This window comes from Falco peregrinus, chromosome 6, assembly GCF_023634155.1.
Source record: "Falco peregrinus isolate bFalPer1 chromosome 6, bFalPer1.pri, whole genome shotgun sequence".
NCBI lineage: Eukaryota > Metazoa > Chordata > Aves > Falconiformes > Falconidae > Falco > Falco peregrinus.
This window is the reverse complement of record NC_073726.1, coordinates 93,600,191-93,626,290: the sequence shown is the minus strand read 5'-3', so window position 1 is coordinate 93,626,290 and position 26,100 is coordinate 93,600,191. Positions and strand designations below refer to the sequence as shown.

General features: G+C 46.8%; 1 protein-coding gene across 3 annotated transcripts in view; it reads right to left on the bottom strand.

The window, feature by feature from the left end:
* Nucleotides 1-10,614: 10,614 nt before the first annotated feature.
* Nucleotides 10,615-26,100, bottom strand: part of LOC101916582 (trypsin I-P1-like) — a 24,248-nt gene continuing 8,762 nt past the window's right edge. The window contains exons 3-9 of one of the 3 annotated variants that reach the window (XM_055807381.1): nt 20,622-20,741; nt 18,383-18,458; nt 14,265-17,851; nt 13,392-13,557; nt 12,533-12,786; nt 11,596-11,732; nt 10,615-10,868 (exon numbers count right to left, since the gene is read on the bottom strand). In XM_055807381.1, coding sequence (XP_055663356.1) covers nt 10,719-10,868; nt 11,596-11,732; nt 12,533-12,786; nt 13,392-13,557; nt 14,265-14,307 — 750 coding nt within the window. In that variant the 5' untranslated portion in view covers nt 14,308-17,851; nt 18,383-18,458; nt 20,622-20,741 and the 3' untranslated portion in view covers nt 10,615-10,718. Of the gene's footprint in view, nt 10,869-11,595; nt 11,733-12,532; nt 12,787-13,391; nt 13,558-14,264; nt 17,852-18,382; nt 18,459-20,621; nt 20,742-26,100 lie in introns of those variants that run through there. The other 2 variants (XM_055807382.1, XM_055807383.1) reach the window with 2 other exon arrangements.

Here is a 26,100-nt window from a genome sequence, read left to right as displayed (position 1 = left end):
GATGTCAAATAATACTGGTCCCAATATGCCCCTAAGGGACACCACTCATCACTGGCTTCCACCCGTGCATAGAACTGTTGACTGCAACTTTTTGAGTGCAACCATCCAGCAAATTCCTTATCCACCGAGTGGTCCACCCATCAAATCCATGTATCTCCGTTTTGGAGACAAGGATGTTGTGCTGGACAGTATCAAATGCCTCACATGAATAGATGATGTCAGTCTCTTCCCTCATCCTCTAGTGCTGTAGATTCTCCACCGTAGAAGGCCAATGTTTGTCAGGCTTGATTTGCCTTTATGGAAGCCACATTGGCTGTTATCAATCACATCTTAGTTTTCCATGTGCCTTAGCATAGTTTCCAGCAGGATCTGCTCTGTGATCTTGCTGGGCACAGAGGGAAGACTGAGCAGCCTGCAGTTTCTGGGTTGTCCTTTTTTCCCTTTTAAAAATGGGAGCTATGTTTACCCTTTTCCAGTCACTAGGAATTTCAGCAGTTGCCATGACTTTTCAAGTTTCATGGATATGGGCTTAGAAAATTCATCTGCCAGTTCCTTCAGGACCCTCAGCTGCATCCCATCAGGTCCCATGAACATGTGCACATTCAGGTTCCTTAGATGGTGTCAAACCCGATCTTCTCCTACAGTGGGTGATATGTCATTCTCCCAGTCCGGGCCTTTGGATTCTGTGAATTGGGTTGTGTCACTAGAGCACTTGCCAGTGAAGACTGAGGCAAAACAGTTGCTGAGTACCTCTGTCTTCTCCATGTTGGTTGTAGCCAGGTCTCCCATTTCACTAATTGCGGGGTACAGTTTCTTTTATCTTCCTTTCTTGTCCTGTGTACCTGAAGAAACCCTTCTTGCTATTTTCCACATCCCTAGCCAAGTTCAGCTCCAGCTATGCCTTGGCTTTCCTGATCCTCCCCTTGCACTCCCCGGCCATTTCCCTATAATCGCCCCAGGATGTGTATCCCTGGGTCCGCTGCCCATACGTTTTGGTTTTGTGGTTTAGTTTGGCTAAGAGGTCTTGATTTAGCCAAGCTGGCCTTCTGCCTCCCCTGCATGACTGCTTTCACATTGGGCTTGAGAGCTTCTTGTACCCTGAGAAAAATGCCTTTCAGCGTCTCCCACCTCGTGTTTGCTCCTTTATCTCTGAAGGCAGTTTCCTAAGGGATCCCTAAACAGCTGACAGCTTGCTTGTGTGAGGTTTAAGGTTGCGCCTCTACTTTGGCCCATCCTGTACCCCTCAAGACTGAGAATTCTACCAGGGCATAATCACTGCGGTCCAGGCTACCTCCACTCCTGACTTCACCAGTAAGGTCTTCTGTACTAGTAAACAACAGGTCCAGCAGTGCCTCTCCTCTGGTCGAGCTCTTCCTCACCTGCGCTAGGAAGTTGTCCTCAATACACTCCAGAGGTTTCCTGGACTGCTTGCATTTTGCTGTGCCGCTTTTCCAGAACAAGTCTGGGTGGCTGAAGTCCCCTATCAGGATCAGGGCCTGGCAAGCATGATGCTTCCTAACATTGAAACAATTCTTCTATGTCCCAGATTCATAAGGCAAATTAACTCGGAGTTCACAGTCTAGAGGTGAGGAAGATTTTAAGTGGGTTTGCCTTTGTCACATTGCCCTCTTCATGGTGAGTGTGGCCACCAGTCATGGTCAAATTCAGCTATGAGGGACGCTTTGAGTTACCTCTCAAGCGTTTTCAGTGCAGGCACTCAAACTAACCCTGAGAGACCTTTCTGCAGTGGGTCATTGTAGACAGACAGGAGACAGTGGGTAAGTTCAGGCCAAGACTGCACAATCCCATACAGAAAAAGAGACGAACCTCTGCAGGGGTGTGGCAAAGCTCAATGGCAGAGAAAGATCCACTGGCTGGAGGACAGTTCTTTGTGGGCGGGAGTGAGGGCCATGAGGACCTTGCTTACTCTTACCAGGCTCTGCCACAGCCTGTTTTTACCTCCCATATGCCCAGTGAATGAAGGCAGATTCACAACAACAAAGAGCATACCAGAGGGTCATACTGGTCTCTCTCAAGTGACTTCTCCATGGGATCTTGTGAGGGACTGAAAGAGTTATTGTGTGTTGATGTTCAAACATCCTGGTGAGACAGTCATGCTCAGCACAGTAAGGATAAGGAGCTGGCTCACACAGAATGAGAGGGTGTGCTGGAGGGTGGACAGTTCTGTGCTCTGTCAGGTCTGGCATGGCAACACACCCTACAGGGCCAGAGGCCATTCAGAGTTTGAGGAAGGGGCTTAAGACCACCCAAAAGACCCTTTGCAAGCACCCCCTACAATGCTGCCTGTGCAGAAAATCAGGAGGTAAATCCTCTAGGGGTGTAACTGGTGCAATTGAGAGGTGGGAACTACACTATAAAAGGCACAAACCAGGGAGTCACGTGTGTGCGTGCGTGCCCATCAGCAGAGGATCAACCATTATCAGTATGGGTTCTGTCCTTCTTTCTTTCCTTTTCTTTCCTTCTTCTTTCTATGGTTGTTTCTCAACAAGAACCCACCTTGCCAAGGCTTTTTACATTTTCCAAGTTCAAGTTAGCTTTGTTATACTTAAAATGTTTACTTGGTTGTTTAGCCGGGGGGGGGGGGTGGGGGGTGGGGGGGGTTTGAACCTTAGTTGCTCTCCTCCCATCTCAGAGGTAGACTGTGACAGATCTCCACAGCCATATTCCCTGACAACTTGACCCTCACACATGGGGGAGCTGAGCTTGGGAAGTGGAGAACCTCTTGGAAACAAGCAAATCAAGGCATAAGAGGGTGATCAAAGAGATGCCCGTGTCCTTCCCTGAAGGAGACCCACACCCAAATTGACCTGTTTTGCTCAGCAAGGTCTTCCCAGAGGCAAAAGTCCTGGATGCCCTACTTTTGAGGAGGGGGGGGGGGGGGGGGGGGGGCAGGGACCCAAAAGCTCAGTCCTTTTTTCTGGGTCAGGAATGGGGTGGCCCATTCCATACATTTCAAACTACAAAGGGAGACCGGGTCAGTCTCCCAGAGCACCTGGGAGTCATCGTGATGTGGAGGAGTTGGGAAAAACCCTGAACTCCAGGCAAACATGAGTCATCCTGCTATGGACTTCAGTGGACATGGTGTCCCGACCTCAGTCATGCCAGGGATACCAGAGTTCATAGCCTCATCCCTCCCCAAGTTCTGCTTTCTGTGCATTCTGTGATTCTATGAACATTCATACACTATTGCCTTCTGGTGGCTGCTCAAGGGCCCATGACACTCAGTGCACCCCAGAATACTGAGGTTTAGAAGGGACCTCTGGAGGGCCTATGGGATGACTTATGGCTACAAGCAGACCATGCAGTTTTTAAGAAGAAAAAGAAAAGAGTTCACGGACAAGTTTTGTCTGGACTGTATGAAAAGTTTATTTGTGAAAAGGTTGTGATGATTATTAAATCATCATTAAACCATCATTAAGAAGGAAAAGAAAAAAAAAGAGGGGAAGGAATTGTAGAATAATTCTAGAGGAATGAAGGCAGGTTAATTAACATTGACAATATACAGTTGTGGGCTGGCTTCAGGGGGGTGGGCTGGCTGATGTGGATAATGTGCAGCTGTGGCTGGTTCCTGCTAAGCAGTTAAATAGCTCTAAGGGGTATGAAGGAGGAGAATCATATGAAGAGAGACCTGGAAGAAGCAGAGGGAGGGTGCCCTGAATGTAGGAGAGACCTTTCAAGTCCCTTTCTTTGAGGCCCCAGAGTCTTCAAGTGCCTTTTGGGGCACCTCAGAGGCCTCCGAGTAGCTTTCTTGGCTTCCCTGTGGCCTTTCAGTGCCTTTCTGTGTGTCCTGGGCCTTTATGTTCAGCTCTCACCCCTCAGTGTCCCTTTCTGTGTGGCTTCAGGCAGCCAGATGACATCCTGTGCACCTCAGGGTCCTCTGAGTGCCCTTCTTCACAGCTCAGGGATCTGCATATACACTTCTGTTTGCTTTTCACCCCTCGGTATCGCTTTCTGTGCAGGCCCAGAGACTCCAAGTGCCTCTTGGTGAGACCCATGGACTTCCTCTCTCACCTCTCTTCTCTATTCCCACCTTCTCTGTTGCCTGCTTCTTCCCTCCTTCCACCTCCTCCCTCCCCTACCTCTTCTCTCTTTCCACCTCCTCTGTTGCCTCCCTCTGCTCTCTTTCTGCCTCCTCTCTGAACTTCTTCCACCCTTCCACCTCTGCCTTATTAGTTTTCTTTATCAGAGGAAACCCTGAGTTGGGTGGTTCTCCTTCCTGGCATTGTGAGGCAGATGAACCACCAGGGATCCTAGCCTATTTCCACTTGTTTCTCTTCTTTCCTTGTCACCAGGCAGAGCTCCAGACATGGGGTCCAACAGTTCCTATGAGGAGGAGAAGGTGCTGCCAGCAGGGCTCATTGTGATGAAGACCTTTGTCATTTGTTGCCTGGGTTCCTCTCATCCTGGCCGCTCTCCCAGCTGTTCATCACTGTGCTGGCAGGGCTCCCCAGCTAGCCTGTGCCCAGTTTTCCCTGTTGGGGGGGCATGTGTTCCCCTGAACAGAAACACTTAAGGGCACTGGGGGAGGATGCCAGTGCCTGAATCTCAGAGCAGCAAAGAGGTGTCACTGGTAGAGCATGAGTGAATGAACTCGCGCTGTACAGCTGCTTTCAGCACTCCAGTGGTCTCACCGGTTGCACCCCAGCAGCACCCTCCAAACGCCTCTGAAGGACAAGCTCAGTCCTGCCAGAAAAGGAAACCAGCTTAGACAGGCTGGTTCCAGGGCATTGATACAGTCTCAGTCCCTGAGCATTCTGGATTTGCCAAGGTGTGCTCCTGAAGCAGAGCTGCCAGAAGCCTTTACCCCAGAGGCGACGCCAGGCTGAGACACCCAGATGCCCCAGCTAGGTCCCAGGGAGAAACCATCTCTGGAGGAATTTGGGCTACTGCCTGTCAGCAAGGAAGGCAGAGGCCACCCTGGCCCCGGTGCTCAGCATCTCTTCTCCCTCATGCCTCCCTACTTGTACCACACTCAATTCTTTCTTCCTTTGCATGTTGGCACGCTGACTGTCCCTGGTCTCTTCACAGGCATTAACCTTCCCCTCCTACTGCTCTCACCAGCTCTGCTGGGCCATAGCTGGTGGGAGCCACACACACACACACAGACACACACACACCCCTGACGTGTGGATTTAGACTCTATAACTCAAAAGTTATAAAGTAGGTATGTTTATTGCGCGCAGATGCACGGGGGATCGCTCCTCCACAAGCGTGCATGCCCGAAGTGACAAACCATCTCACATTTATACAATAAAACAAATGAATATTCAATTAACGCCTATACATATTCGTTACCTAAACCCCGCTTCGTATGTTAATTAGCTTATCAGTCCTTTGCCTGGAATGTGGTGGTCTTGCAGGTTTGTAGGTGATTCATGTTCTTGTGACCATCCGATCTTCTCCAGCAAGGAGACTTAGCACTCCCTCCCTCTAGATAGCATTGGAATATCTCTCATCCTTTTCTCATTCTTTTTTAAATAGCCCCTTTGTTAGAGGAAGAAGGGCAGGCGTCTCCTCAAAACTGTAGTCTGTCTCCTCAAAGCTGTGTGCCTATGTGACCAGACACCGCACCCATGACTAGTCACCATACCCACATTCCTGAGCAGACATATACAATCACAGTCGGTGTCCATTGTCCCCATTTCACACTATTTCTCCGTATCACCCCCCCACACCCACCCCCACACCCCTGCACGCACACACCCCCACCCCCCCCTACACACACACACCCCCCTACACACACACCTCTCCCCTTACACACAAACACCTACACACACACCCCTACACACCCCCTTACACACACACACCCCTACACACACCCCTATACACACACACACACACACACACACGTGTGCACACATGTGTGCAGACAAATCACACATCCACTGACCCCTCATATACCTCCCGTCCCCATTACAGTGATCACTGCACCAGGCTGGAGCACTTCCAGTACTCAGACATTTGCATGACCAGCCTGGCTGGAGAGGGTAGAGGCTCAGGATGTGGAGCATCTCCTATCCCTGCAGTCCCTCTGTGGTGGAAAGAGGGCTGGGGAGAGCAGCCATGAAAGGGTGTCCTGGCCTTCATTGTTTCCTGCCCCTCCGTAGAGGAATGAAACTGAGCTAATTAACATTGATAATACACAACTGTGGGTGGCTTCAGGGGCAGCATATTGGCTGATGTAGATAAGGTGCAGGTGTGGCTGCTTCTGTTAAGAGGCTGGGCAGCCAATGAAGAGGGAGCAGCCAAGAAAGAGACGAGGAAGAAGCAGGGAGAAGAGAGAACATGCGCCTGGGGTGAGGAGAGACAAGGAAAAGGCAGCAGAGGGACTGGTGTGAAGGGTATGTTGGTATGAGATGGTAAAAAAACCTTGTCGTAGCTGGCTAGTTTGGAGAGTGCTTTGACTCCCCTCCTGGTCCCAGGATGAGAGATGTCATGGGTAGAGATAGTGTGGGGGAGCCAAGACACCTCCACCCCCCACACCCCCCCCCCATCCCTCTCCTTTGTGATGTAAAAGAAAGATAAACTAACTGCAGTGGGATTCACAGTTCCTTGCAGAAGAACAGCTGGAATGGAAAGAACTGACCATGGCTAGGGAAGACAGGGAAAATGCATAGCAAAATGCACAGGACATATGTGTCCTTCATCCCTCATTCCTCCAGCTCTCAAGTGCTTCAGGAGAAGAGGAGCTCTTTGCTTCCCTCTGCCTTGCACACACTCAGACTCCGATGCAATGTCAGCATAGTTCTGTCCATGCAATCCCCCTTCTCCTCTCCCCACCCACCCCTTACGTTTCTGCAGCGTTTACACTTTCCTGCGTCATTCTCCACTGTTCCCAGCCAGCCAATCTGTTCTCATAATTGATGTCCTGCCCAGCCCCAATGTTTCATGCTCACTCAGTGTTTAATCTTCACATATCTCTGGACAGCTACAAAAGGCAGGTCCCTAAAAGGACAGGGGCTCTTTCCCCATGGCTCCCTGCTTGTTCTTTGTGGCCACGCTGGCTCCTCTGGGTAAGTGAACTCAACTCACCCCTGAGCACCTACATCAATTCCACCACTGCTGCCCCAGCTGCATACTCAGTTGCTGGCAGTGCTCCATTCTACAAAGCTTCCTATGCTGAGGATGGGTATTGAACGAGGTAGACAAGAATCCCTGAATCTCCTGCGACGGCTGTTTATTTTTAATTCTGTGCACAGCCCCCATATTGTTCCTTTTTTGGACACAAACTGCCCAGGAATGTGTCTTGCCTATCGGAGGGGGACTGGAAACTCACCTGCTAATCTGAAGAGCTGGCCCGTCCCTTCCACTGATCCCTGTCCTGTCCTGTTCCTTTTCACCTTTTTTTCTACCAACCCACAGTGCCTAGTTCATGTTTTTCCATTTCTTTTCCTCCTCCTCAACACTCCTCCTTTTTCCTTCCAGCATTGGCTCTGGAACAGTCCCCAGACACAGTGATACAACAAGGCCAGTCTGTGAACCTGACCTGTTCCAAGAAGTCGTCCTCCAGTGTAGCTGTGTACTGGTACAAGATGCCTTTGGGGAAGGACACCCGGCTGATCCCAGTGGCTTATGCATTAGAACGTGGCAAAGCAAATGTTGAGGAGGATTTCCAAAGCCGTTTCAAAAGCAGTGGTATACAAGGAGATGGGATGACTCTCTTGATTGAACATGCCTTTCTTAATGACTCTGGCACATATTACTGCGCTGAGAATGAAACACAGTGGCTGGGCTGCTGAAGGAGCTGAGCGCAAACCCCTCTGCACAAAAGGGATGTGCTTTCCTCGTTGCCAGTGCTGAACAAGGCAGGATGATCCCTTCCCATTCATTGCCTCTGCTGCTTCCTAGCCTTCCCTTGCTCCTCAGACTCTGAGTTTATTTGTCCTGCTTTCTCTCCTTGCTATTCCACTCCTCCTTGTCTCCTTTTTCGTTTAACTCTCATTTACGGTCTATTCACTTCCATCAAAGCTTCTTCCTCTCTCTACCTCCCTTTCTCTCCCCATCTTCTTCTTTCTGTCTGCCTTCAATCTGCACTCCACAGACCTTCTCTCATTTAATTCCAGCCAGGCCTGTTCATGAATCTCACCATCAAGCAGAAAGTTGTTTGCATGAGAAGTTCTTGGTGCACCTTTAGCTAATGGCAGGGCCAGGCAGGCAGTATAATTGCGGGTGTGGAGGAGCTTCCCACGTGCTCCTCCATTGTGAGGACCTGCCAGAGGCTGCCCTGTGGCCAAGGATGCGTGCAGCACAGCATGGCTACACCTGCTTGGGTCAGCTGTTGTGTGTGGATCACGAGCTCCTGCATGCACGGTGGCCTCCGAGTCAGGATCACCACCCCTTGACCCACAGACAGTTTACCTTTCCCAAAGATATTATAGAAATTACAGATCATGTTAGCAAGCTGTGCAGCTAGCAGAAGGTTTCCTGACAGGTTAGAGGGTTTCCTCTGTCGTCGTATACATCAAACAGCAGACCTCTCAGCTGTGACCCATGGACTAACAAAGGGGTTGCAATCCCTGGTTTTTGAAAACTGAGAATTTCTCTCACTTTCTTCTCTGCCCATCCACCCCCGTCATTTTGTCAGGAGCTGTTCTTTCTTATCCTAGAACAATGTTATTTCTGAGTCATAGATCCTCCCCTCCACCCTTCCCCAAGAGACATGTTGACTTTTACACAAACTAGTGTAATTCATTGCCCAGTTCTGTTCTTAATGCTTCTTCCAACTGTCATGCCTTTTTGGAGAAGAGCTTTAGCTGTGTCTCACCTTTGGAGCCTTTTTACTTAAGTGCTGCTGCCACATGGTTACTTCTCTTTCCATCCTGTCAGGTTGGTGCAAGGTTTTCATGCCTTCATGCGTGCACTCAAATACATTACAATTGATCCCACTGGGCTTTGTCCTGAGAAAGTACAGGGAATTTTGTCCTGTTGACCCCAAGACTCCAATCGGGGCTCACAGCTCTCTAATCCCCTCACTCCTGCTGTGCAGAGCCATGTGATAAAAACAGTGTGTGGAAATGTCAGCAGAGAGAAAGAAAAATAACATCCTCACATCTTAGTGCTCTGCAGATGTCTGTTGTTCTTAGACAGCGCAAAGGAGGGAACAACTTTGCCAGCAGCCTCTTCACGGCGCTGTCCACCACAGGCATTAGTGATGTTCTAGCTGTGTAAGAGTGGAGATCCTGCGAGGATATTCCAGCAATTGGAAAATCAAGAATGGCCTATAATTTGAAAAGTGGAATTTCTTCTTTACCCACTGGAGACCTTGACACATTGGTGGGGATAATGACAAAGGACTGGAACTGATTCCACACTAAACCTTCTGAACACCCTTGCCTGTCATACTTGAGAATGCATTTTGCCTGGTGACAGAAGTATTTCTTTCCCCTCATTTTCATCTCCTCATCTTTTCATCTCATCCTCTTTGTCCTCCGACTTTTTCTTCTCCTTTCCCTTAACGTACAAGGAAAGATAGCACCCACCCTCCACTCACAGTGGTCAGGGAGGGAGATGGGAGTCAGTGATTTACAGGTACTGTGTCACAGACCTGTGACTTTCAACCGCTCATACATAAGATCTCTGTCTCCTGGTGGAAATAGGCTGAAGGGCAGGGTGCCCAGCTACAGCTCAGGGTTTTTTCGGGAAAAGGGCAGATTCTGAGAAGGAATTCAGCAAGTGCTTCCAGAGCAATGGGACACAATGCTATAGTCTGATCCTGTTTGTATATTGTGCCTATCTCAATGACTCGGGCACCTATTACTCTCCTAGGAGGTATCTCACGACAAAGCATCTGAAAGCACCATGCTCAAACCTCTCTGTAGGCAAAGACACTTGTTCCTTCATGCCCTGCTCTTCCCCTCGCCCTCCCTTTCCTCCAGTGGCAGATTTCTTTTCAATTTCTCCCCACTTCACCTATTCTCTGCTTTTTCTATCTTTCTATTTTACTCAAATTTTTTTTTGTTTGGTTGGTTTTGGGGTTTTTTTAGAAGACAGCTACACAGCCTGTTGTCAACTTTGGCAGCTTTTTCATGGACTTTCAATTCCAGTGCCAGCTGGGGCTAGGAGGAGTTAAAACCAGAAGCCAGGAATATCTCTGTCCTTTTGACTCTTCCAGGGAAAGTAAGCAAGTCTAATATGACCAGTTAGCTGAGAAAAAGGCATAGATAGCAGCCCCAGTGGCACAGGTCCATGAAGAGAACAAGCCCTAGCAAGAGGTTTCTTCATTCCCCAATTAGAGCTTTTAAGGTGGTTCCACTAGGGATGTTCAGTCATATTGTTGGGAGCAGGGGTGATGGGGAGTGTGTGTAACTGGCTGCTGTTTTCTACAGTAGGAATATGCTGCTTGTGTGATTCAGCACACTCTCTCAACTGATTTACGCAGTTCTGTAGCCCCTGAGTACATGCTGATAAACAGAAAAGATGTTCTTCTCTACAAATGGCTGCATGTAACTGAATGAAAGGCTCTGGATAAGTCTGCAAAATATTCCAAGACCCTAGTTGGGAGGCACTGCAAATACTAATTTTCCCCAGAGTGATATTCCCTGCCTCTGTCCTCCATATCATAGCCTATGGAAGGCACACAGTTGTGCAAAGAAGTGGTAACTGAAAGTCTTTATTTTTTGATAATTTTCACATGTCCAGTCCCAAAACAGAAGAAAATGATGAGGAGAAAAAGCAGGTCACATAGAACAAAAGTATTATCAGTTGGCAGATATAGTTGCTGTGATCCAGGAGACGTAATTGCAAACCTTAGTGTAAACCCCAGGATAGCCTTTCTGCGCACATCCAATGCCCCAGGAAACAATGCCCTGGAGCTGCCCATTGCACACTACTGGGCCGCCGGAATCCCCCTGTGCACATGAAGGATACAAATATTCAGCAAATGGTACCAGCATAAGTGATGAGCCAGAGATCCCAGAAATCACTCATTCAGGGCAAATCCATTGGGCTTTTCTACACAGAAGGTCTACAAAGGTCATTGCTGATTACCACTCTACATCTGATGCTGCTGTGCCTTTAGTTCTGAGGGCACCTCAGCTAAAGATGAGTAAGCTGCCTGTTCTTGACAGATGCAGTCCTTGGCAGATGCTTAGGATATGTGTGTCTTAGACATTATTCTGTCAAATATTTCATGGACCTAGGCACATGTAAAATGCAGAGCAATTGTCAGGTGTGTTCATTTTCCATGCTGCCTGGATCTTGGTGTACTGGCTATTTTCAGTGAGTCCAAAACTAACATTTGTGTCCTAAGCTCTAAAGAGACCGTGGTTATTGTTGACTCCCTGGTGCAGCCTTCCTCCATTGTCAATAGCTTAAGGTTCAGGAGGTGGCATAGTCTGCTTCTGGAGATTTAGGGCAGAGATATTTACTGTCTCAAAAAGGGACAATGACTGACTGACTGGTAAAAAATGCTAGCCTCACTCAGTAAGCAACTTTTGCCCTAAGTCTCTGCTGTTGTTCAAAAAACAACATTCAGACATGCCAGTGCAATGAGTATAGCAGATTCTCTGATATGAAGGCCTGCTCTACTGGCAAAAGACAGGAGAGAAGCATACGGGAAAGGAGAGGCAGGTGTACCTGGCAGGAGTCTTTTCCTCCCTCCATGAATCCTACACATATCATGTTCTTGGTAATTTGGCCAGGGTAAGCTTCACTGCACTCGCTTGAGGGGAGTACAGGAGCCTTCAGGCACTGCAAGGTGTCTGGATAGGGATCTACAAGAAAATAGAGGGAGAGATGGTTGATAAAGTCTCTGAGTTCATTTCAGAGCCCCGAGAAGATCTTTCTTAGCAGAAAAGTAATCGCTGAATGTCCTGTTTTAGCTGTTGTCATTTTTACTCTGAACAGTAGTTACAGCATAGATTCCTTTTGTTTTGGTGGAACAGATCCTGCCCATGGGTCCACCATTCTACACTGCAGCCATATTAGTTTTTCTGATACCTAGAACACCATCAATTGGCAGATGTGGAGCTGGGAGCTACTCTTGTAGCACGTATGCTGGAGGAAACCTGTGCCTCAGGAAAACCGTCCTCTCCTCTGATGCAGATTTAGTTGTCGTCAGTGAATTAGACACCAGTCACCATCCACACCTCTGACCATTGGTGTAAGGGAATGGAGCCCTCTTGTAGTAACTTTAGATCCACAATCACAGATTTGGATCTTGCTCTCGGAGAACTGAGAACTCTATTGACGTTAGTTAACTAGCTGGTGGTCGGCACTGCAGAGCTGATAGCGCAGGACACAACTTATGGCAGCACAAACATGCTGGTGAATGGCATATGGGTGACTTGAGTGATCATATCCATGTTTGTAATGCAGAACAAGAGGAGAAACCTTATAAAGATTTGCCTTTAAAGCAGTGAAATGGTTATTGTCTTACACTGACTGATCACTCCAAAGGGGCCCGTCCCACAGCACTTCTTTGTGCTTTACATTGTACTGTTCAGTGCCAGCTGTGAGGTCTTGGAGTGTCTCACATGCCCCCAGACACCACACGCTCCCATGGAGTACTCACCGGTACTGCTGAGAGTGTTGCCCCATCCGGAGATGAGGCATGTGGTGCCTGGTGCCACACAGCTGGTAGGCAGAGGAATGGTTTGGACAGCTCTGTTGAGCTGGGCTGGCCTGGCAAGCTTGATGAGCATAATGTCATTGTCCAGTGTTGCTGAGCTGTAGCCAGGGTGGCGGATGACTTTAGCTGAGTTAATCAACTGCTCGGTCGACTCTGAGAGTGCCAGGTTGTGTTTCCCAAGCTGCACTTGGATGCGACTGGAAAAGAGGGGGAATGGCATGTACCTTACTGCTGCCAGCAGGTCATAAGGAAACTTGTCACCATACACTCTCACTTTAATGTTGCTGTCATAATAGCTGTTTTCATGCAGATTATCTTTCTTGTCCTGCAGCAAATTCCGAGGATCCACACTGAGATCTTACCCACCCCCAGTACAGGTGGTGAATTTCTGCAGGTTTATTTTGTTGAGCTGGGACAGGCTGAATATGTATCAGCGCTTTGTACAAACACTCCAGAAAAAGGCAAACTGCTATGCCCCTGACCTCATTCCTCTTCCTGTTCTACACTGACTAAGTTTTAGCAAGATGAATCCAATTTCTAAGAAATCATAGCCTGTAAGTCATTGTTAGTTTATCACACTGTCATTTCAGAAAGTGTTCTGCATTCTCAGAAACCTTTGCAGAAGTGAAATACTGCTTACGATGCCTCAGTCCAGCTTCCTAAATGAGCCACCCATTCCTTGGTTGCCTCCAGAATGGAGTCACTTACATATTTAGATCTCACATCTCAGAATTCCTGCTAGAAGTGAACTGGAAGAAAGAAAGAGGTTACAGAAGAATGTTTTTTTTTTTTTTTGACTCACGACTTGTAGCAGTGAGCAGCTGACAGGACCCACTGGCTGTTGATGAGGGAACCTCCACAGAAGTGATACCCAGAGTTCAGGGACACCTGATAGGGGACAGAGTTCGCCGCACAGGTGTAGCCTCCAACGATCTTGTCATCATCAGCAGCATTGATGGGGATGGCAGCTGGGAGATAAGTGTCATAAGGACATCTGGCATAAGGAATATTATGACCTTGTGACTGACAGAAGCATCTCACTTGTAGGCTCTACCTCTGTGGAAACTCACAGTAGCAATGGTGGGCAAGTCTAATGGACATTCATTCGCTGCTCCCTAAAATAAGGTGATGTGACTTAGATGGGCATCTCATGTATCTGTTGCTAGTCCCAGAGTGAGCATAAGAACATAAAAATGTTCTTTCTGGATTGGATCAAAGGTGTGTCTGTCCCAGGGTCCTGTCTGCAGTAGCAGTCAACAGTGGGCTGAGTGCAAGTACAAAAAAAGTCTGCAGCAGTGTTTCCTTGGAGGACTCACCCGTAGTCCAAAACTTTACAGCAGCTTTAGGACTTCCTGAGCCAGAGGTGTTATCTTTGTACTTCATAGTCCTCAAGACAGAGACAGTCTTTTTTGAAGCTACAGACACATTTCAGAATTCCTGGGCCAGGAACTCCTACAAAGGTGTTCATTCCCCATCTTGTGGCACAAGCAATTGTGAACAAATAGCAATCACAAGAAACTGCAGAGCTTTGCCTTAAAATTTTTTCAAGTTGAAACTGGACTTCACTTTCCCACAATAAACCAGCTTGCAGATTTGCTCAGAAAATGAGCTTTCTTATACATTACAAAAACAGAAGCAAAAAATATGCAAAAACAGAAGTAAAAAATATACTTACTAGCCACACCAACAAAGGTGACAAACAGTATGTATTTCATCATCTTGACACAGCCTCAAGCCCAGACTGGTGGACTGGAAGTGTGAGCTGCTAGAAATACATCTTTTGAAATGGCCTTATCTCTAATCCAAGGTTTTCTCCAGACAAAAAGTACACAGTGAAAAATTTGAAGATCCAGATGTGGGCATTAACAGGTGCTGGTAGAAAGTACAAATAACATATCAGTTAATCATAAACCTTTCCTAAGATAGCTATTTTAAATTATTTTAGAGGGCAGCCTTCAATTTAAAAATATGTTTGGCCTTTGGAAGATGTATAGTTGTTTGTCTGCCTCATTCTTACACACAGCACCTGTTGAAAGCAACCCTCAAACCCCTTTGACATTCCTTTGTGATAATGGTATCATTCTTAAAAATGCGTATTTTTTACTGGAAGCTGAATATTGTAGGTAATGGACTAAGATACTATACATTTGTTTGGAAAAAAAATAAAAACAACAGCAACAAAAAACCTCCAAAAACACTCTCAGTGTTATTAAGTTTATTTTAGCAAATTTCTTTTTTTAGCTAATGTATGTGTTTTTGTCATATAGAACACAGTGCATTCCCAAATAAAATTATTCATAAGTAATTTCAATAAGTGAGCACAAAAACCCTATTTTGTGCCCCCCCAATTGAAATTGTTCAAATATGGGAATACACACCATATCTCTTTGAAATAATTTCTCTTATCTAATCTATATAATATCAGCCTAAGTACTAAACCACTTTCTTTTTTCTTTTTTTTTTTTTTTTTCTTCAATTTTGGAATGTTCTATAGAGACTCATTTTTGCCACAGAAGAATTTCAGAATAACATTCATGTTTATGGTTATACTGTATATGAACAAAAATCCTGTGAACAGAAAACAGATCTTCTGAAATCCTTCTCTGAAAGAGCGATAATTGCTGTCATGATGCTGAGTTTGCTAAAACTGAATGCATTTGATGAATAATCATTTTCCAAGCAGCTGCCAACTTCATCATGTTGGCTCCTGAAAGACATAGGATAACCTCAAGTGACTGTAAAGAGAAGTCATGTGGTTTGAGATGCTGAAATGGCATGAGAGACTAAATAGGAGTAATGTTTCTACTCCATTTCTTGATCAGCTTTTTTGAGAGCCCTGGAGGACTGGTACACACAGCGGCACTGTCCAGATGGGAACTTTTCCTTCATGTTAAAGGACAAGTCCATGGCCAGGGACTCCTCCAAGGAGCTGAATGACTTGTCTCAGGCTTTAAACTGGTATCAGTGCACAGTTTTCTTACAAACATGTTTTATCCTGGGAAACAAATAACGATTGGAAACTTCCCATGGAAAAGGGAAAGGTCTGTAATAGCACTAATCATGGCAAAAATTACCAAAGCTGTCTAATCCCATCATGACTAAGTAGAGCAAGGCAAGAACAATTCTTAATCTACAATAGAATGTAATTTGATCTCCCTGTGGATTTATAATTTCTTTGTCCAAAACATGCCATTGGCATAGAGACAGGCTGTCATCAGATATTTTAAAACAATATTTTTCCTGAGATATAGCTCTAATAACCTATTAGGTAACATTTAGGCTATGAAGGACAGCTTTCTTTTCTTTCTTTTCACAGGGTTTAGTATTTCATTTAGTATCCACCCAAATTTCAGCAAAATCCAGTAATTCGGCATCTGAATTGGGAAGATCAACCATACCTGCCTTTATCTTGGTATTGTTTTGTTTTCCCTTGTTACTTGTTTAATCTACTCTGGTCTTTATAGTTATTCGTAACAGCAGGAAAGGCATCATATAGGTCTGGCTGGTAATCTTCTTGAAGAAAAAGGTCTGTCTGAGACTCTTTATGCTACTTGCTTAAATCAGTGAGGGGGCACTACTGACCCCTTCCCAAGCTACTGCAAGAGCTCATGGCAAAAGTCCTGGGCCATAGTTTCTGTGGCTCTTGTGTTCCTAAGTCCTTGATGGCAGACGTCGAGTGAACACACTTCACCCAAGTCCCTCCCATGCTCCTGTCTGCCTCTTGGGGACCTGTTCCAGAGGCTCTCGTGAATTCCAGAACTCCAGGGTGCGTGCCAGCAAAGCAGCTCATGGAGCAAACTGATCTCAAAGGAAGGTAAACAGGGTGTTTGTGGTGCAGAACGCAGAGGTCATCCAGCAGACAGACTGCTTCAGAACAGCCCTTCAGGGGTTGTGAGAGCTGTGAAGGATGAAGAGACTCCTTTGCATTCAGGTTGAAAATGGAACACCTTCTCCCACCCCTCTTTCCTTTCTTTAAGATGAGCAGTGCCTACCTGAAATGTAAATACCCTCTTTTGCTCAATGCTGCTGAACATTCCACAGACCCATGGCAAGGGATTTTTCAGGGACTTTCAAAAAATACACTCTGGGGGGTACACCTCCAGCTGCAAATGAGCCTGTCATTTAAGGCAGTGATGCTGCAGCAGAGTACTGGCAGCTCCAGGCACATGGGAAGGAGGAGGGTTGGTGAATGGAAGGCAGCTGTGTTAGGTATTATGAATGGGCAAGCAATGGCAGCTTGCATTTCTAGAAATCCATGTTCCTAGTTCAAGTATTTCAGTCAGCTGTGTCATCACTGGACTCAGATAAAGTAAATACATTTGTCCAAGCTGATGCAAGATCCTGGGAAAGGGAAACCTGGCAAGACTGTGAGCTCACAGAGATAAGCTTCCCAGGGGTGTAAAGCAGAGGAGTTTCTGAGTGCATCTGATGGAGCTTGGTGGTGGAGGCACTGTTGACTTTCTCTTCCCAAGTCTCTCCTGCCTGGGAGAAGCTGGTTGAAATACACCCCATCTGGCCTTGGAACATCAGGCCCCCAGCTACCTGAGGCTAGGCGAGTGTCTGGGCAAGGGGGTTGCATCTTCTGATCTTTTCAGATTACAGAATCAGAGACAAGCTCCTGGTTTATGATGTTCCAGTGCAGTGGTCTCCAAAGTGGGGTGCATGCACCCCTGGGGGTATGCAAGATGTGTGTGGGGTGAAAATACTAGAACTTCAGTACTGTATGTAAGTAATTATCAATTACTAAATATACATCTACTGGGGGCATGTGCTCAAAAATATTTTATTGATAGGGACATGCGATCAAAAATGTTTGGAGACCACTGTTCTAGTAGTTTCAACAAATACCTTACATGTTCTTTTTACGTTCTGCTGTAGCATCAGCCTCCAACTCTGCACAGCCTCCATACTGTTTCTGGTTTCTTCACTACCAGGGCTTTCCTCCTCTCTTGCCCACCCCTGGCTTCCCCCCAGGAAATTAAATTTCTGCTGACACTCTCAACTGCATTTGCTATTTTCCATGTCTCAACTTACACAGATGTGCACCGTGTGCTTTCCATCATTATACAGCTGTTGCATCCTGTTCCAAAGGTGCCGTGGAAGTGAAGGTGCCAGTGTGAAGGCTGCATACATTTCATTTGTGAAGTTCTTTGGCAGCTTCTGCTCTTCTGCTTTCCGACTCAGGGTGGTAAAGACAAAGCCTCACGTTTCAGAGGAGCACAGAAAGAACTTGGGAGGATATTTCAGGAGTTGCTGTGAAGACTTACAAAGTTTTTTGTTTTACAAATGTTTTACAAACATTTTTGACTCTTGCTAATTCCTGCTACACCTTAAAAGAATGGATCCAGGCCTGGTGCTGTGAAATTCAGTGCTCCTCCTCTCACTTTCTTTTCCTGAGGTTGCTGATAAGACTGTGGGAGGCTACAACTGCCGAGAGCATTCAGGTCCCTACCAGTGTCCTTGAATGGTGGGTATCACTTATGTGGTGGTTCACTCATCAACAATCAGTGGGTCTGGTCAGCTGCTCAGTGCTAGAAATCCTAAGTATTAATTGGGTTGTGTATCTGGATTCTAGTTGAATCTTGCAAAGCCACCAGATTTAGAATATGGTGCCTAGCAAAAGAAGAGAATCCAAGGTGGCAATGCATGGTGTACCTGAAATGAAAGGAGAAACACGGTACCCTCTTTCCCACTGCATTACATGATTTTTCCAATATTCCTGGACTCTTGGCATCCTTTCCTGTGCATCCTAAAATGCCTTTCTGTACACATTTGCATGCCCATGTGGCTTACCATTATGATTTTGCTCTTTTTCATTCCTTCAGACTTTCTCCATGGATTTTTCTTGTCCTGAATTTAAGGCATACCTCTGCAGAGAGAGCACAGATCAAGGATCATGCTCCTCTGCAACAGCAAATGTAATCTTCCTTCCCTAAGCATTGCTCTAGCTGCCTGAAGTGACCCATCTATGCTCACACTGTTGCCACTGCTGCCCCATGGGGATCCACTGAACAGGATGCCCAACTAGCAAGACCTACCACCATAGCTGTAGTGACCAGACTCTGTTGTTTCATGAAATCATAAGGCTCCTAAAGCTCTGTGACATGTGCACCTTTGATTAGGGCAACACTCCCTTACTCTATTCCAAATGTCTGCCAGACCCCGTGTGGCACCAAGTTTTTCTACCCACAGTTAACTGCTGCTCTTCTATGCTGGTAATTTTGCAGCTGTATACAAGTGAGGCTGGGCGAATGCAACACTGTGTGAAGGAAGACAGTGAACTAGTCAGGAATGCCACATTAATCATTCACCATCCTAGATATGATTCAAGGAGCCTTGATAACAACATGATGTTGATCCAGTTGGCAACCACCACGGACTACAGGGCCAACATTCAACCCACAGCTCTGCCCAGTTCCTGTGCCAGGGAGGGTCCCGAGTGCCTTTTTCAAAGTGAGGAAACACACTGAGCAGTGGCTGTATGTGCGTTGCATGTACCTGGTCACACTTCTGCTCTGCTGCCAGATCCATGAGACCCATATGCATTTCACTCCTGCATTGCAGCCTTTCCATGCTCTGCCTATGAGTTCCCCAAACTGTCCTGCCAGTGTGCCTCAATGAGTCCCAAGACAAAACCTTGTTTTCACTGCTGTCCTGGGAGCCAGTTCCCCTAAGGTTCTACACCAGCACCGTGATCTGTGTAGGATTCCTGGATGATGGGAAAGACGCATGCCAAGTAAGCATTCGCGTCTGCACAGAGCCCTGAGTCACACACCCCAGGGTACCTCCAGGAGCACAGTATGTCAGAGTTCGGCAGAGTGCTTATGCCTCCTCATCTCCACGTTTTCTGTTCTGCTGCAGTATCCTTCCAACAGGGTTTTGATAAAGGGTGGGCTTCACCAAACTGGCAGGTCCAGCCACATGTGCTGGGCACTAAGTGCAGTAGAAGTGGATTATTGCAGGGTAGGATAGGTCAGCAAATATGGGGTGCTATCTTTGCGTACTCCCAAATCAGGACTTGCTGTACTTGACTTTGCATTCCCTGGTTTCTTTGTTCCAGGTTAAAACCTTTCCAGGTGAGATCATCTCATACTTCTAAATTTTTCTCTCCAGGGTGACTCAGGTGGCCCCACTCCCTGCGTTGGAAAACTCCAGGGAATTGTCTCATGGAGAACAGAGTGTGCTCTGAAAGTTTATCCCAGTGTCTACACCAAGGTCTACAATTATATTGATTCAAGAAACGATTGCAGCCTAGTGGTATGTTGATGACTGCCTGGCTCCTTGGCCACTACCCTCCTGCCCTATTGCTCCTTTTAGGATGATAGCACAAACAAAAGCCTTCTTTAAAGAGCCTTACAGATATTTGTTTTGGGGACTGGCGACCACTGTACACAAGCGGGGTTCCCTGCAGCCTTACACGAGATCTTCCTGAACCTTCCCGTCTGTTCTGGCTTAGGTGTGTGTGCTAGGAGCAGTGCCCTAGAGCTACTGGGCTAGCAGACGAGGGGCTAGGGAACGGTGCAACTGTCTAGGAAGCCAGGCACTTCCTTTTCCTTACTCCTGGCCCCTTACTGAGAAAGGGAGGAGAGGGAGCAGGTCCCTAGGGAGGAGGTTCCTAGAGCAGCAGAACAGAGTCCCACTTTGCTCCTGCCAATGGTGAAGTTAGCATCTCACCAATACTGTGACAGCTTTGGTGGTGGTCAGTACAGCTATGGTGGAAAGCCAAGCAGTGGTCAGAGATCACAGACACAGAGCAATCAGGTCATGAGGTCAACAGCTGTGACCGATGATTATCAGCATCCCCTTTGCTTCCTCAGGGACACCTGAAGCAGGTGGGCTGGGTTCACCAGGATCTGGCAGGTAACACATACCAGCTGCTAGGGAAAGGAAAGCAATAGCAAGCAGGTGGGGAAAATGCCCATGATCTCATAGCAGTGTAAAGCACGGAAGAAGATAAGAGTTAGAAAGGAAGGATGGGGAGTGGAAGGGAGGGGAGGAGCAGGGGCAGTACTAGCTGCATATTTATGTTTACCTTGCTGCTGCTCTTTTTTGTTATGTTCTCTTTTGAGGAATAAGAAAAGTTATGTCTTCTTTCATAGTGCCTGAGCTCTGCTGCTAGGGAGGGGTCCTGGAGCACTGTGGGCCAGAGGCACTGGGGGAATAACAAAGAAGAGACTGCAGTATCAGGATCACCGAAGAAGAACATTGAAATTAAATATATTTACTTCATTCAAAGTACTAGCAAGGAATAAACCAGCTACAATCATGTAAGTTTTTTGAATCTTACATATTCAGAAAAGAATAGAGAGTGGTATAGGTTATGACAAGGCTAACTAGGATGCATTTGGCGGACTAGAAGAAGCAGACTGTTCGTGACACTAAATGTCTAACCACAGTTTTTGCTTTCAGAAAAAAAGGCTGGCAGAGATGCCTTGCTTTTTGTAATAGGATGCAGGAGCAGGCTGGAAACTAAGACCATGCGTGGCAATCAGTTAGCTGAGGGGAATGTGCTCGAGCTTGTATAGACACAACTATTAACATGATCAGTCATGCTGAGAGAGCATAGGGAGTGGGGGACGGATGGCACCAAGGAAAGGGAACACCTTGCTGTTAATTGATGGTAGTTAACCACCAATCGGGGATTGCCTAGTATGCAATGCTTAGCTCTAAAGAACCAATCTGTTTAAAACGCACGACTTCTGAAAGTATATATACCCATGTTTCTATACAATAAATTGACATTTGCTTGCATCAAGCTGTGTCCCGTCTCTCCATCGCAGCAATAGGAATTGAAGTAGATCTCACAGGAAGATTAAACTGCAGGGAAGATACTGCCCTGACACCAAACCCAAAGAAATTTAGATGCGATTAAACATGATTTTTGTGCCTATGCTATCTTGGTCAATCATCTTTGCTTCTGCCTACATATGTTCTGAGTTGTGAGGTATCATCTTTCAGGTACTAAGAAGGTCTCTCCAGAATGAAATGGTATATGTCTACATTTACTGGAATAAACCAGTCTGGAAGGATGGCTCAAGTTATATCCACGGGTGTAAATGAGCCAAAAAATCATTTATGAAGCCAATATTCCCAGGTTCGTGGCTAACAGATCTCGTACTCAGGCATGCACAATGATGGAATGACAGATGGTACCACATTCAGCCAGCAATTTACTGGTCTGCAAGCAATCTCACATTTTTGTCAGGAGCTCAGAACACTGCCTGTCTTGTAGAAAAGCTACAGCAAAATTTACAGTCATGTGAATGCTCAGCTTTGCTTCTAACGGCTCACAAAAAAGGGTATCAAAGGTGGACTGTCCCTCCTCTCTTCCCCGCCCAAGCCTGAGAGAAAAATCAGAGCAAGGGGAGGGGCATCAGTCTCACAACCTCTTCTCTCTCACCTTGTGATGAGCAGAAATGCATTGCTCTGTGACCGTGCTGACTGTTTTCCTTGCTTTTCTACCTGGTGAGAGACAACAAATCCATCTGCAGCATCCAGGCCGTGCAGGACTGGCATGACGTAAAGGACCCTTTCTGGCCATCATCTGTACGCCTCCCTTTTTTCTTTTTTCCTCTCACTCATGCAGGTCCTGGGGTGGGAAACCTTATCACACAGTGGCCCAAAGAGACCCTTAAGAAAGCTGGAGAGACTGTGGACATCACGTGCTACCAGAATAATAGCAGACTTGCCTATATGTTCTGGTACCAGCAGCCTCCAAGGGATGGTCTGAAGTTAGTAGCCAGCACTTCTACGTGGATGCAGAGCTCTTACGAGGAAGGTTACAGTAAAGACAAGTTTGAGATAAGCAGAGACAGTAATGATCGCTCTGTGATGACAATCAAGAACGTGACATACAAGGATGCAGCCATGTATTTCTGTGCTATGAGTGATGACACAGTACAGCAAGGGGGTGGAGCACTAAGATAAAATCCCCACCTTGCTGAAGTGAGAGATGTGAGACAGATTGGGGATGGGCAGAGGAAGAGCAGAAGAAAGACAAGGAAGAAGTCGGGGAATGGAGCCAGGACTTTGGAGGGCAGGGGGGCAGACAAAGCAGTGCAGCAGCATCTAGCTTCAGCCTTCAGAAATACAAACCCACATATCAGCATTAAGAATTGAGGCTGATGTGGTTAGTGAAAGGCAGCAGATATCTCTTAAAATTGGTGCTACAGAAGCACAGCCATGTTCTGGGCCACTAGTTCCCCACAGACCCCACTGTAGCACCAAGGAAAGGGTACAAAGCAGAAGGAGAATTCAAGGTTCTGCTACATACTGATGATCCACCCAAAGACAGAGGTGCCCAGTCAGAGGTCGACCAGTGTGAGAAGAGAGCCCAGCCTCTGATTATGGATGTAGGAGGATGGCACCATTACAGGTGGGAGGAAACATATACAGGGGACCTGGCATTCCTTCCAGTCCGGGAGGGACAGCCCCTTGGCAACTTGACAAGCAGCAGCATGCTCTGCGGCACTTTTATTTACCTACCCACACACTGCTTTGTTACAGGTTCCCTCTCTTCCTTGCCCTAGAAACACATACAGTTCTGAGCTGGACCAAGGCATCTCTTCACAGCAAAACTTCATGGGCAGAGAAGGGAAACCACAAGAGGCTGCCATCATCTGGTGTTCCCATTGTGAGGGCCAGCTGAAGGCAGAAGTTGCCTCCTATTGTGCCTCTACCTTCATTGCTTGCAGAGATGAGCTTTGAGTGAGCTAATTGCTCGGCCTGGGAAAAGTGAGGGTGGGGTGTTACTGGGGCTCCCCTGCCTGCCATTGCCTGTCTGTGCTCCTGGTTTTATTGCATAACCTAGGACTTACCTCTCATTCAAGGAAAGGGAACTAGCACACAGAAGAGCCAAAGGTATCTTTAAGAAGGTATGGCTAAACACGTGTATTTTGGGCTTCTGTTTTTAGGTTGTCCTTGACAGTCTGCATGCTATTGAGCACAAACCAAATGTTTGTCTCGTGCTCTTATGGAAGTTGCAGCATATGAAGCACACAACTATCACAGGTAGCAAATGTACTGTGCTGCTCACTGATGTGGCAAAGCTGGATATGCTGAAGGGAAACATACTATTTGATTATGGAAAAAAAAGGAGTGTGAGGTGGTGAGAATAGCTGGTGAGAGCAAAGAGCAGGAATCAGCCAAGAGCAGAGCATGTCCTGTAAAAGATGCAATCCTGTTTCACCAAAATTGCTAGAAGGTTTTTGTACTGCCAGGGTGGATCACTCAATTTCATGCCAGGGTCCTAGTCTCCTGATTGACTATGCTACCTAAATGTTACTTTGCTTCCAGGCTCTGCTCTGAAAGAGGCTAAACTGTTCTTGGCTAGGGAAATCCAGATGCATGACGGAAAGGCATGTTCGTTGCAGTCTCACCCTGGATGCAGTGAAGGCTCTGAAAAAGCTAAATCTAGTTTCATGCTGGATTTAATCTGGTCCTCCAAAGACATTTCTGAAAGACTCAGCCTCACACACCAGTCCTTGCATACCTTGGCAGCCAATATTCTTCTGACTCCAGCAACAAGTGTAACACCATTCCCTGCTCCCAGGGAGCACTCACAGGCTCCTCAGCACACCTCCAGGTCCGTGATCTACTCGCTGTTCATATCAGACTACCAACACATAGCCAGGACGCGCTGGGGAAGCATAGTCTCTCACAAAATGCAGGCACACTGAGTTCCTTATCCTCTTCAGCCTTGCATCTTTACACAGGTGCCAAACACATTCACTTTCTTGCTGTCTGGAATTATTACTGCTGATCCATGTGGCCTATGAAAGTTTTGGGGAAAGCTGTTTATGCTGGAATCATTAAGGAATATGAACACCATAGTAGTAACTTTGTGAGTGACTTTTGGGTGATTTAGATATTTTTAGGTTGTTTGTTTTTTTTTTTAATTCTCTACTAATAAATTTGCAGTTCCTGAAAATCATAATGTTACAGTCCTAGCTCAGACCTCTTGCATAAACACTGAAAGCCAGCTTTATCAGCTCTGGGAACATAACAGAGGAAAGATCCCTTTCTATTTCTCAGTGCTTGAGCATTTTTAGTTTTGAGTGGCAAATGCATTTTTAAAGCCTTGTGAAAACAAACTTATGGGTAACCGTCAAAGTTCAGCAGATTAATCAGGTGGCTATTGACCAGTCCCAGCTGTGCAGTTTCCAGGTGGTAGCAGAAAACCACAGAGATCTCTAGTGGTCATTGCCATCTTGAAGGTCTGAAGTCACAGTTCCCTTCTCAAGCTCCGAGGTACAATTTTCTCCCATGCGGTGCTGCTTTTGCCAGCTTGAAGTGGCAATACACAAAAACCCCAGCTATTGTAAGAAGTTTCTCATGAAACAGCTACTCTCCTACTTGTCACACTCCTTGTCCCCATATTTATTGTCCTTTGTCTCCTGCTGTAGAAGGTGGCAGAGGAGCTGCTGCTACAAGAGCCATCGTCAAAGGTAGTTGTGTCAGATACTCATCAGTGACATCACAGGCACATCTGTGTAAACAGCTGTATATTTGTAATGAGTAACAGTTTGTCAGTAACAGCATTCTAGAGATTATACTAGCTGCTCAAAGGATGAGATGATGGAAGGAGAGGATCTGTAAAGCCACATCTCTATGCAGATAATGGTGCTATACAGTATGGTGTGGTCATCCTCCCATGACTGGGAGGGTTTTGCAGAGTCATAGAGTTACAGAATGGCTGAGGTTGGAAGGAGCCTCAGAAGGTCATCTTATCCAAATGCCCTTCTTGAGCAGGGCCACCCAGAGCCAGTGGACCAGGACTGCATGTAGACAGCTTTTGATTGTCTCTCAACATGGAGACTCCACAACCTCCCTAGGCAACCTATTCCCGTGCTCAGTCACCCTCACAGTAAAAAAAACGTGTTTCTTTGTGCTCAGAAGGAACCTCCGGTGTTCCAGTTTGTACCCTTTTTCTCTGAGCCTGTCACTAGCACCACTGAGAAGAGCCTGGCTCTGTCCTCTTTACATCCTCTTTTCGGGTATTTATATACATTATTCATACTCCCCCTGAGCCTTCTCTCTCTAAGCTAAACAGTCCCAGCTCTCTCAGCCTCTCCTCCTGTGCGAGGTGCCCCAGTCCCTTCATCATCCTTGTGGCCCTTTTGTGAATGCTCTCCAGTATGTTCATGTCTCTTTTGTAATGAAGAGCCCAGAACTGGATGAGGTGCTCCAGGTGTGGCCTTAACAGTGCTGAATGAAGGGGAAGGATCACCTTCCTCAACCTGCTGGCAATACTTTGTCTGATTTATCCCAGGATACCATTCGCTGCCTTTGCAGCAAGGGCACGCTGCTGGCTCATGTTCAACCTGCTGCCCACCAGCACCCCAGGTTCTTTTCTGACAGGCTGCTTCTCAGCTGGATCACCACCAACAGGCACTGGTGCGTGGGGTTGCTTCTCCCCAGGCATGGGACTTTGCACTTTCCCTTGTTGAACTTCATGAGGTTATTGTTGGCCCTTTTCTCCAGGCTGTCGAGGTTCCTCTGGATGGCAGCAT